This window comes from Microchirus variegatus (assembly GCF_963457635.1).
Source record: "Microchirus variegatus genome assembly, chromosome: 9".
Taxonomy (NCBI): domain Eukaryota; kingdom Metazoa; phylum Chordata; class Actinopteri; order Pleuronectiformes; family Soleidae; genus Microchirus; species Microchirus variegatus.
This window is the reverse complement of record NC_139810.1, coordinates 10,407,748-10,421,367: the sequence shown is the minus strand read 5'-3', so window position 1 is coordinate 10,421,367 and position 13,620 is coordinate 10,407,748. Positions and strand designations below refer to the sequence as shown.

At 40.3% G+C, this 13,620-nt stretch overlaps 1 protein-coding gene across 1 annotated transcript in view; it reads right to left on the bottom strand.

Moving 5' to 3' along the window:
• Positions 1–8,070: 8,070 nt before the first annotated feature.
• The window catches only part of LOC310931412 (poly(rC)-binding protein 4-like), a 61,612-nt gene continuing 56,062 nt past the window's right edge, over positions 8,071–13,620 (bottom strand). The window contains exons 13-14 of the mRNA XM_083894551.1: positions 10,816–10,985; positions 8,071–9,261 (exon numbers count right to left, since the gene is read on the bottom strand). Coding sequence (XP_083750677.1) covers positions 8,916–9,261; positions 10,816–10,985 — 516 coding nt within the window. The 3' untranslated portion in view covers positions 8,071–8,915. The remainder of the gene's footprint in view (positions 9,262–10,815; positions 10,986–13,620) is intronic.

The window sequence follows — 13,620 nt, the reverse complement described above, 5'->3', positions numbered from 1 at the left end:
TCCCTGAATTTTGCTTCTCATGTCATTTTTCACAACACAAGGAAGCGACAGAAGGTTGTTATTCACAGCATAGTGACTTCTCTGCTTGAAACACTTCATATATACAAATTCTTATTTTGATAAATTTGCTACATTATAGTGTTTTCAAAGGCTTAAGTCCATTATGTTTTTCAAAACACTGTTAAGTGCTCCTTAATAGTGAATCATATCAAATGGCGCACTGTAATCCATGTTGCTGCTGCTGCTGTGGCAGGTCTCGACGGTCGGACTTGCAGATCTCTTCTTGGACCGGCATCTCGAGGGATAACGAACGTCAGCTGACCACAGACTTGACGATTTCCCAATCGGAAACCTTACGTGAATGTATTCAGACGAGATGCTCCGTTTGTATTGCACAAGCTGCAAATCTGGTTTTTGTTCAAGTGCTTTAAGTTCAGTCGTCTCTGTTGAAGAAGTCTGTGTTTCTCTCTGTTTGTGTGACAAAGATATCTTGAGAAGGAAGAATGCAGATGTCTGGACAATGACAGGGCAGAACTCATAAGCCTGTTGCGTTTCATGTTTGTGGTGAACAGACGAGGACTTTCCACTTCACACCTCAACCACCTGCTGGGACGCTGAACACTAACACGAGTACCATTCCCTCTCTCCCTCTCTCTATTCCCCCTCCTTCCAATGGTGGTTGGACCATGTTAAGCAGTGAGGGCAGAGCCTGGACATCTGATGACACTGTCCTGACCCTCGGTTGCTGAGTGATTTGGTCGAGGTTGACCACTCAGACAGCGTCAGAACTGCCTCCCCTGCCTTAAGTGCACTCAAATGCAGTTTGACCCTCATCCAGACTGTGAGAAGCTCATTTACCAACAATCTCCGTTTCCCTCTGTTCACTCTACACTTCCTGGAGATGGGGGGAGGGGGGGAGAAGATATCTACCTACAACAGTGATGTTTTTGTATGGTTTCGTCCCGCTCTTGGTTTCAGATTGTTGTTTGGTTCATAGCGCTAATGTTTCCTATTTCTGCCTGCGGCTCTTTCTCAATCACTTTTCCGTTGTGTGAAAACCAATGATGTGTTTTAGAAGAACACTGAAGCCCTGATTCGGAGGAGAGGTTATCTTTTTTTTTTTTGCAGAGCAGAAGAACAGCACTGTTTACTGAGACATAGTGGGGGGAGGAAGGATAAAGCTAATATTTTAACAAATACCTGTTTTCCTGGTTGTTTTCTTCTTCTTTTTTTCTCCAGGTGGATGCTTTGTGTTATTGTACATCAGGTTGTCAGCTGACTAGACAACATCTATTTTTGTATGTGAGATCATCCGTAGTGTGAACATATTTCAGAAGCCGTACCCAGGTACCACATTATAGGCTGCTGTCCTTTGTATGGAGATGAAGTTAGATATATATAGATATATATACAGTATGTGAGTATCTCCTGAGAGCTTGATGGCTTGGAGGATAACTGGTGACTGGAGTGATACTCAAAATATACGTACAATAGAATTTTTCAATGTAAATTCTGTCATTGTACATACAGCAGTATTGTGAAATATTTTTGAGAATTATTGCAGACACCCTCAAAATGAAAAAAAAAAAGTTTATCATTGTTTTTGTGTATATACATGTACTCCAGAGATCAATGTAATTGATAAATATCTATAATCAGTGTTTGAAAAATGGACAAATCCATTCGACTGTGGCCGTCTCCACCGTTCTTGACTTTGAGTCTTCTCATATAAATACTTTATACACTTTTCAATGTGCTTTCCTGTACATATGGTGTTAGCATGATCAAACAGTGTTTGGTTGTAAAAGTGGTTTTCCTACTCCCATAAACTGCTGTGGTATGGAATTCATTAACAATGCCAAACATTAAAGACAATCTTTTATCAGCACCAACGTCTCCTTTCTTTACCTCTGCTGTCTGTGAGTGCTGTGTGTGGAGGAGGCGACAGTAGAGGGCGCTGTTTGTCATGGAAAGGCAAGTCTGTGACTGACACCACAGCGTTAAGATAACACTGTCAAGATGCGAATGTGTGTGTGTATTTGTTACCTTATGTGTGTATAGGACCTTTTCTGGCGTAAACACTGACCTTGTCAGGCCCAGTAGTCCCCATTGAGAGCAAAACCTGGTCCTAATGAGGCAGAACTTCATTTCTGATCATTAGAATGTGAATTAAGGTTAGGGTTAAACATTAACTGGTAATAGATAGGATACGATTGTCAGTAAATAGTATGTATATAATATATGTGTGTGTGTGTGTGTTCATATTACATTAGATCACACAGTTGAGCGTAAATGTACAGGTCGGTTTAAGGTAGGCAAAGGGCTGAATCCTGAATTACAAAACTGTATCACACTAGAAACTATCATGAGGGGAAAAACAGCTGGAAGAAAAAGATTTTTAAAAAAAACCTACCTCACACCTAGGGATAATTGGACAGATTTCAGTCCTGGTCCAGATCCACTTATATTCTTATGTTTATATATATATATATATAAACATAAGAATATGTGTGTTAGTATGTGTGTGTGTGTGTGTGTGTGTGTGTGTGTGTGTGTGTGTGTGTGTGTGTGTGTGTGTGTGTGTGTGGATATTCTGGTATGTCCTCACAACTTCAAAGGGCTGTTGGAGGGTTAAGGGGTTATGGTTAGAAGTAGTTCGGTGTGTGCCTGCGTGCATGCGTGTGTGTGTGTGTGTGTGTGCATAGGGTTAGAGAACAAAGAAGACAAGAGAAGGTGAGAACTATAACAGCCTCATGCTTGAGTTATGTTTTCCTGTTTCTGTGTATATTGAATTTTTTTGTTCTTTTCTTTACTTCCTACTGTCTCATTTCAGGTCACTTCACTTCCTGCCCTCCCACCTGTGCTGATTGTCTACCCCACCCCTAATTAGCCACACCTGTGTCTCGTTAACCCTTAAAAAGTCTTAAGCCTGCTCCACACTAGAGACTGTGATGTTTTATGCTGTGAAAAGATCTGTCCAATTATTAGGTAGTTTTTTTTTTTTTATATTTACTGTTTTTCCCCTCATGATAGTTTCTAGTGTGTGATACAGTTTTGTAATTCAGGATTCAGCCCTTTGCCGACCTTAAACCGACCTGTACATTTACGCTCAACTGTGTGAGCTAATGTAATATGAACACACACAAACACACACAAAAAGCTGGTCTCATATATACTGTATTAGCAGTGTTGTCGCTTAATACACCAGGCTCCTTTTGTTAAAGGTAAAGTAAGTAATTTATAGTGACATCTAGAGGAGAGGCTCAAATTTACAACAACGAACTGCTCCTCTGCTCACCCCCTCCCTTCCTTGAGCGCTACGGTATCCTCAGCCGGTCAAATGTCGTCCTCGTCGTCTTTCTCCGTGTCAGCAGATGAGGTTCTAGTATTTATTCAGATGTATAAGTGTGTCTTTTGTATATCGTATTAGCACTGGTCTAAGACATGTAAGATAGCAAAAAAAACGTTTTCATACTGTTAGCGTTCTGATGGCTAATAGCGAGCTAAGTGCATGTTCACACAAACTGTCACCGCAATAACTGGTAATGATTGTTATTTCACATAGCCGTTTCGAGATGGGGTTAGCAGGGAACGTATTTACATTTGCAGAGCCAAGATACGTCCGGTGCCGCTGAGGGCGAACAGTAATACAACACACACACACTAACCTGGGTTTAGTGACTGCCATCACGCAAAAAGTACTATTTAGATAAGTATGTGAAATTACCTGGCCAGCAGAAAATAAGCGAGGTCGGCATCACTGCGTAACCCTCTGTCCCTCATCAGCGCTCTCCACTTCGGGAATGCAACACCGTTGTGATTTCTGCCGTCTTTTGTCGTGGTCACGTTTTCCAGCGTCGCTTTTCCTTTTCTTTGCGGGCGTACGGTCAGGTACTGGTGTTCCTTTATCCGCTGTAAAATACGTGTGGTCCATTCTAAACGTGTAAAAAGATCCACTCTGTTTATACCTCAGACTTCCTGCTCCGTCAGTGGAGGCGGGACTTCCGCTACAAGTAAAGCGACGCTCGATTTGTTCTCTCGCGTTTGTCTATACAGGCTCCCGTAGAAACATGGCATCGTGGCAAAGCAGTAGCGGCCCACGACCATGTTATTTTACATGACTTTTTGAAACTCTATGAAAATGAAACAAAGATACAGCAACTTGACAATGCAGGAGCACATAATATGTATACAAAAGTGGATTTTGGGTAATATAAACACATAAATACTACACAGTGTCCCATTTAAATATTGAGATTTTAGATATTTCCCTGGTAAATGTTGGCCATTAACCCACTTTTTTTTTTTTTGGAATTGTTAACTTTTTTAACTTCTTTTCTTTTCTACCCTGACCCTTGTTTTGGTGTCCCTGCTCAAAAATGACATGCCCAAACTAAAGGGAGTATATCTATGCAGTTAGTATAAGTTTCACTGTAGATGCCACTGTGTCAGAGTAAATGTAGGTGGAACCCCGCATTAATGAAGGATTTTTTTCCCTCACCTAAAGAAATATTGCATTTTAAAGTAAATATCACCTTTAAAAATATAATATAATAAATAAAAACTCCTGTAACAGCATGTGGACATGAGCTGTGCAAAGTCTGATGCTGCTGAAGTGAAGCAGAGTAAAATTACAGAGGTTTTAGTAAAGGGATGTCACAGCGTTCTCTCGTTTGGCACTGTTTGGCACCATCTGTGCCATTTGAGATTTCTTAGGTAAAGAATTATTAAAAACCAATTTAATTTTATTTACATGTCACTATTGGTCTAAAAAAATGTTTTGAACAATAATAATAAAGTATACAAACTCGCTGTAAATCGATGCTCCCTGTGTGGAGCGTAAGGACAACTCTGTGACTCTGCAGCATGTTCAGTTACACAGCGGGTGTGGGTGATTGATAGCTTGTTTTAATGCTTTAAACCAGGGGTTCTCAAAGTTTTGATACCTGAGGGCCAATTTAGGAACCCAACATTGGACTGAGGGCCGCCAAAGGAAAAAAAACAGAAAGAAATCCCATTTGTAATAACTTTAATGACCAGATTGCAGTTCTACGATTTAGTGTTAAGTAATATAAGCGTTAATATAATGTAACTTAAGTATTTATATAATAACGCTTTATACTTGACTGGGTAATTACCCAGTATTTTGGCCATTGTTCTTACCTTCTAATTACAGGTTAATACCAAGTAACACATTTCTGTTACCATATATTTACTGGGTAAATAGCTAGTAATTGGGGGCTGTAGCTACCTGCTTATTACCAGCTTATAACCCAATAATACACTAAAATTCACCATATAGAAACCAGGTAAATACCCAGTATTTTTGTTTACACGTATTGGTCTGTATCCAGTAATGTCCAATAAACATTTAACAAGCTTAGTACCTCCTGCATTAAAACTATCAACTGTAATTCATTCTAGGGCCGCCAGAAATGTTTCTGCGGGCCGCCATTGGCCCCCGGGCCACACTTTGAGAACCAATGCTTTAAACCAATAGAATCCGGCTCCAGTCTCCAAATGCGTGTGAATCACTTCACTAGCGAGTCAAAAGGATATAAATGTGTATCTCCAATCAGAATGATCCAATGTCGATTTGAAATGACCAATCAGACCGGGAATAGTAATGGAACCAAAGCATGATGGGAAATGTAGTTCTTCATTAGAAGCTTTTATGTTCCAGTGGAAATTACTTATTTTGATATACAGCAAAGGTAAGACATTTCTGGTTGTATTTCTTGAAAGTGAGTTGTTTTGCTCTTATTTTGGGGATCCGTGAATCTTGGTCATGGTGATACAAATCGTACCGTTGGAATCTGTGGATTCTCCACTGTTTGTTTACATAATCACACTGATGTTACAGTGCTGCTTTTTAGTATTAGAGTATTAGGGCCACACATGAAGAAAATAATTGTTTTTTGCCGAGATTAAAGGTGAAGTGTCAACGTTAAACTCAAAATGTCGAGAATAAAGTTGAAATATCATGGCGACTTTAATCTCGACTTGGGCTGAGCGATATATTGAAAATTTATCGTTATCGAAACATTTTTATGGCCTTGAGGAAGATTTAACAAATATAAAACTACATGAATTAAAAATATATAATCTAAAGATCTAACCAAGCCTGTGTCCATGTCTCGAGGTGTCCTGTGGACACTTTTTCAAGCGTCTCTGTTACTATTGCGGTCAATGGGAAAATTGCTTTTTGGGCCCCATGAGCAATTTTTGTTGCAGTACCCAGTATGGCCACCATGACAAAAGTGTCTTCAAGGCAGAGGGGGCAGGGCTCTATCCAGATTTTATAATACATTTATGCTCAATTCTTGTGTCGGACTCCTCTTCCTGTAACGGCACTCGGACCAATCAGTGGCTGGCAGCGTAGTGACGTCATGTATAGTACATCGCAAGAGCAGGTACTAAAAAAAGTAACTGTTACCATGTACTATGCTAGTGGAAACGCAACTGAGGCGAGGCAAGACGGTGGAAACATGCCAAATGAGTTGATGTGTATGTGATGCTCAAAAATTTATTGAATGGTGAAATAGCAGATATTTGAGGGCCAGTGTCTGCTATTGTTCAAGTAAGTGTTGGTTGCATTAAAACAGCACACATCTAATGGCAGCCTATATCAATCAGTAACATCCTACACTGATATTCAAATGGCAATTGCTTGTGTATAGAACTGCAACTTCCGATTATTTTCATCATCGATTGATCTGTCTGATGTTTATATTGTGTCTAATATACTGTTATAAAGCAACTGTTCAATGTGTTATGTTGGTTAATCAACAAATCTCTGCAAACATTGATACCATTAACACTATTTTTAACTATCAGTTTAATGAAGTGTGGCCTACAGATGGCATAAGTCACCCACTGACAGCCTGTTTATTGCTGTAAAAATATCCTTCAGTGATAATTAGAGCTAAAGCATACAGTTAATAACATTATCAAATTAGATTTGATTTTCTATTTTTTTTTGTGTAATGGGAATAATTGAATTAATTACATTCTCATGCTGCTCAAAAAGTAAAGCTTAATATAGATAGATAGATAGATAGATAGATAGATAGATAGATAGATAGATAGACAGACAGACAGACAGACAGACAGACAGACAGACAGACAGACAGATAGACAGATAGATAGATAGATAGATAGATAGATAGATAGATAGATAGATAGATAGATAGGATTGTGCTCTCAGTGTCTTGCATATGTTATTGTTATGCAGGCACAGGAAAAAAAGACGAGTTAGGATGAAAGGCTCCTCGCTGCCTCTCTGGAGGAGGAGGAGGAGGATGATGATGATGATGCTGTGGTGCACTGCATGCTGATGATGCAGATACTGGATTTTATTTTTTGCAGCATCACTGTGGCTTCTCTCTCTTTTTCCCATCTTTCCTCAGTTTTCTTTTGTTCCACACAAAGCTAGAATTTGTCTTAGGGGGAATTACCGTGACTTGTTTCAGTATAACTACATGCTCTCCACATGGAGCACAGTGTGCTTTTGTTTGTGCGCTGACATGCATGTCAGGCTGTTATTGCTCGGCTCGTGGGCAGAACAACGCACGTCTCTTGCCGGGTTGCACCGTCTCATTCTGCAGTTATTGTTCAGGGCACAGGAGCACAATGAAGTGAAAAGCACCTCATAAATCCCGGCAACTGGAATGTGAAGCTGTCATGCAGACTGTGTTTGGAAGAAAACAAAAATAACCTGGATCGGGCACTGCATCATGTTGTGTACACTTTCCTCCTCCTGAATGCTGTGCTACTGCGCAACTCCATTAATTTATCACTGAATTCATTTCACGGTTTATATACCTGTGAAGCTAATAAAACGGAGCCACAGCATGTCGTGCAGCAGATACATTCACAAATAAACCATGAAAGAAAAAGACAAAAGTCAGGAAACAAGACTTTTAATAAATGGAAACAATACTAATAAATAAAGATTAATCCAGTTGCTCATTCAAAACAAAAATCCAACAAAATGAACATAACACCAAACAGTAACGTACAGTACTGTAGCACAGATTATTAAAAAAAAATCCCCCTGTACCCCCAAGACATTTACAAATTTTCTTAAAAACTTTATGAGGCAAACATAGACATTGTATAAAAGCATTGTACAGTAGAGCATCTGAGTATAATTTACAAATTTATTGGAGGATAAATACTCATAGCTGACCTCTCACTGGAGAAACACGTTATTTAAACATGTTTCTCAGTGAGGTTCCAATGTTTTTTTTTTTCTTTTTCTGTTTTTGTTGTTTTTTTTAGCGATCAATTCATACACTGTCTATAAGAATGGACGTAGTGAAGTAGCAGTTAGAGCCACCAGGGGGGGCGATTCGACTGGACGCAAAAGGAAAGTCTATGGGAAAATGAGCTTCGACAACTTACTATACTTGATTTATAACATCAGCAGATATTTTCCTGAGGAGTTAATGGTCTTGATCACTAGTTTCAGCTCTTCTTGTCTAGTTTTGAAAATGACGTTTCCATTTAGGGCAACAACGATCAAACATGACACATAAATGAGTGGACACCAGTGTGATTGAAGCTAGTATCGTCCAATGGGAGCCTGGTTACAGGGAGTGTGTTTTACAACTGGAAAAAAAAACTACGTCCATTTTTTGTATTCAGTGTAAGGATCAATATCAGTGATGAGGTGACAAAATGAAAGCAGTCCATAAATTCATGGGAAACTCACAACTTATCTATAACCGTAAATAACTTGAAATACCTTTATCCACATCTCCATTGGTCTCGTCTCTGTTGGTGCATCACAGATTAAAAGTCAAGAGCATCTCTGCCGGCGGGTATATGGCTACATCAGGCGTTTGTGGAAGTAACACTGCACGCTCGTCTCTCCTCCGTCTCTCTGCACGTGTAGGGACACAGAGGCCACGTCAGTAAGGAGCAAACTTCTGTCTCTCTGGCTTTTTGATGCAGTTGGCTGAGGAGATTTTGGCGGTGTAGGCGGCCAGAGCGGAGTGGGAGGGGGCCGCGGTGGCAGCCACGGTGGGGGCGGGGCTGGAAAGAGTCAGGAAGGGGACGGACTTCACCCCCAGCAGGCCGGAGAGGGGCATGGCACCGTACGGGGTGCTCGCCAACATATGAGGGGTCAGTGCACCCATAGCAGCCATGGTGGGAGTGGGGGAGGCAGCTGGGGAAGTGGGCTGGGTGAAGGCCATGTTGAGGTCGATAGGAGTTGCCATGGTGGCAGCCTGGGCCGTGGATTTGGCTGTCTCTAAACTGAGGGGACAAAGAGAGGAAGAGGGAGGGAGGATACAGAGACAGAGACAGTACAGAAAATTAGAGGACAATGCTATGTTTCACTTACAATGGAACTCGGAAGTTGGAAATGTGTGTGACGTAACCCCCCCCCCCCTCACCCCCAGTCGGAAAAAGACATGGATGTAAACGTATTGGGCTAGTCATTTTCTGAGTTGGACATTCTGAGTTATTACTATAAATGGAACACACCTTAAGTGTTAGACTAGTGTTTCCAGAAATGTATGAATTATTTGAATTATTTACTTACTGGAGGTGTGAGTTTACTGTTACATTATGGATAATATAGGAACAAGAATTAATTGGTGGTTCCACTGAATTCCCTGTTGGTGCTATTTTGACTTTTGAAGTTCCTCAAGGTTCTATACTGGAACCGTTTTATTTTCAATTTACATGTTTCCTCCGTGTTTTTTAAAAATGTTTTATTTTTATTGGCTCCGTTTGTGAAACCTAAATTGTATTTTTTATCAAAAATATTTTCAGTAGATTAGAGTCAGAATGTTTCCTGAAATATGGCTTCAGCTTACACATCATCAGTGAGTCATTGATCCCTTACACATAATCTTCAACCAAACATCAGATCAAAGATTACTGGTTATGTCCGGCACAGATACTACTCACTTGATTTGACTATTTAATTTTTGCTTTTTTTATTTTGTAGTTTATTTATTTTTTTAAATGCTGCTTATGTTCACTTCATTTTATGCCATTTTTTTAATTAATAGAATGAGTAACTTTGATAGATTTCCATTTGCACAAGCAGTACCAACACATTGATACTCAGAATTACTATTCCTCATCAGTGAATGCACCCGGACAGTGTACTCTCTGTAGAGTATTTGAAATGAATGAAGGACATGGCTTCAATTGAATATAGCAATAATAATAATAATAATAATAATTGCGGGGACCAATTATGACCAAATTCATTTCTAAAGTAGGTCAGTATTCTCAATGTGAAGTAAACATTTCCAAGAACAATTTTCAATGCTGCTTCATTTATCCACTTATATTCTGTTTATTGGGACCAGAAGTTTATTCACTTGTATTTATATGAACCAATTTAATAATTTACTGCAATATTCTGTCTTGTGTTGAATTATATTCTTTACAAAGGTAGCCCATAGTGAAGAGGAAAGGAATTGGAGGTTCAACGATTCACATCCCAGGATTCACATCCCCATTGCTACCTTGTGTGTGTTCAGAACTGGTGTTTAATAAGGATGGGTTAAATGCAGAGGTCAAATTCACTCTCACTAATTAGTGTGTGTGTGTAATTTTATTTCCAATGTACTGAAACAACTTATAATATTAAGTTAATCAGTGCTGAACTACAAATACCCATATCCAAATTATGTCGTACAATAGTTGGTCCCTCGAGGCCAATTATCAGCAGCACCAGGTCATTCCTCATTACTGTTTATTGGAAATATAGTATCACCTTTGACGCTTTCAAATCAGTGCATTCATTTAGCTGTTGATACATTATCAGCTGTGCATGTGACTGGGCCTCACCAGGAGGTAATGAGGTACTGGGCCAGGTTGATGTTGACCGGTGTTCCTGTGATAGTGACATGGCGGTCACTTGTCCCATCCAGCTGGCTGCCAATCTTGATCTGAGCCCCCGACACCTGCCGGATCTCGTTGATCTTGGTGCCCTGACGACCGATGATGGAGCCGATCAGCTGCAGGAGAACAGAGGTGAGGTGGATTAGTCGCTTTGACTGAAAAGATGAATGAGTTTGCTGATACACAGAGGGGGAGTGAAGGGCCTGCCTTACGAGCAAAGCGGCTCAATAAATCATTTGACTGAATTGAGCTTCATGTCGTTGTATGGATTTGTTATGCTGATGAAAGTGATTCTGAAGAAAATGGCAAAACAAGGCTACGGAAAAATAAGGAGTGTGTGGCAATGTTGAGCTGACATAATGCACACCACTTCAGATATTGCAATTACACTGTTTGTCTTCAGTGCGTTGGGCCATCCATCATGCATGTCAAAGGCACTTCTGTCTCCCCGGAGTCTCCCTTAATTGCTACTGCATGTGCACCGGTAAAAGAGACGAGTGAGGGCACATTTGCCTGTCATTAATCTGAGTGGCTAAAAGGTTATTGATTCTGCAGAGTGGTGATGACTTCCCAAACAAATCACTTCCCAAACGCATGCCAGCGAGATGCATCTCCGCACTAATGGAAAACATAATGGGAAAATAACTCAAATATATAATATACAATCCCGTCGGCTTGAGTGTTCCCATTACTGAGAAGAGATTAGACAGTGTGGCACAAGTTTTATTGCATGTATTATTACTTTTTGTTCTGCTTTCATTAACCAATCTGGACCCTTGGCCATTAGTGACAATAGATATTTACCAGACCACAGGCTTGAGGCCGCATATTAGCTCAAGTGCAGGGTGTCAGAGCTCAGTGACACGGTTCCGCTGCCAGATATACAGTGAGTGGGGACAGGCAGTGATGAAGTACTTTTAGTATGTGTGTGTACTGGCAGCTTAACGGCTGACAGAGGTAGGAACACACACACACACACACACACACACACACACACACACACACACACACACACACACACACACACACACACACACACACACACACACAGTGTTTGTGCTGCACTTGTCTCTGCTTTTCACATTCCTTTCCTGAGAAGTAAGCAGCCCGTTCCACAATGTCTGATTGGTCAAACAGCGACCTGGTTGGTCTGCCTGGCTATTATTGGCTCAGCAGTTTATTCTAGGGATAGGGTGGAGGTGTGTGTGTGTGTGTGTGTACGAAAGTGTGGGGGGTTTTTAAGACTAAAGAGAGCAACTCATGAGACAATGGCCACTACAGCCCTCAAATCACAGATAATTTCTCCTCCCCACTGAGACACAGACCTCTCCACTGGCCTTTTACACCAGCTGTCAATAGACACCAGCTGTCAACTGCTCGCCCACTTTGGCGTGCATGACCTCAGTCGACAGTCATTCCCGTAGGAACAAGCCCAACAGAGACAAAAGAAAAAAAATTCTTCAAGCTACACTTTAAAAATATCAATGCAACTACAGTTAAATTAACCGAAAAACCCCAAAGAGATATATATCATCTATTATCTGTCAGTGCCATATTTAAGTAAAATATTATATTGCAAAGTTGAATCATTCTTATACATTTTTTTTTTAAATTCTGAGTACTGCATGTTTTAAACATTTCACAACAAAATATTATTAGTATTCACAGTTTGACCCCATGGTTTTTAACATTGTTATATATTTTTGGTTTTTCAAACACAAATATTAATTTTAGATAATTCTTCTTTTTTTTAGTGATGTAATCAACCAAGACTTTACATTTCTGTACGTTAAGTTGAGTAAATATTGCGTTAGTCAGCTCATGATAAGGTTGTTTTTTTTGTTTACTTTCTTTTGCAGTAAGGAAACGGTTCAAATGTGTTTAACAGTACGGCATGTATTTGGACTTAAATAATCCTGAGTTTTATACAGTATTGCGATAGATTTTGAAATGGTTTATGTGTGACTTTAGTTTCAAGCACTGTATCAAGTTCATCTTCATTAATTCTTATTTTGATGCTCATTTTACAAATACCAAACATTTTTTACCAAGGTGAAGAGATAATAATATTAGCATCAAGCCATTTTTAATTGTCTGCTGTCTGTGTAGATGTTGTTTCAGATGTTCCCCACTATGAGATATAATAGAAAGCGGCACATAAAGCACATACAATACTTGAATGACTTGTAAACCTAATAAAAACAAACAGTGCACTGTCTGTAACACGGTGCTCCTCGGCTAGAAGTGGCCCATATTGTTGAGTTCCTGCTGAGGCAGTTATTTGAAAGGACACAGGAAGAGCAATGGAATGGCGAGGGTTGCAGCCATTTTTCTTCTGGCGAAGTCCTACTTGCGCAGTATTACAGTATATCCTGCTGACTGTGTGTAAGCTGTTTCTCAATGCATCCGTGTGTGTGTGTGTGTGTGTGTGTGTGTGTGTGTGTGTGTGTGTGTGTGTGTGCGTGTGTGTGTGAGAGATGCCCCCCAGCCTTCAGTGTGTAAGCACAGAGCAGGATTGTGCAGGCGGAGTGTGGCTCCAGCCTGAAGGGGGGATGGAAGGCTGAGGAGACTCAGTCATGGCTACAAGTCATCTCTTCTGGAACAATGGCCACAGCTTACAGCTGTCCCTGTCACGTACAGCACTGGACTCTCTCATTCCTCTGATGCATTGTGCCACTCGCCATGTGGGGGTTTACTTTGAGGGGGGAGAAAAAGCCTTCAGGCATTTTAGAAATGCTGTAGAAGGCCATT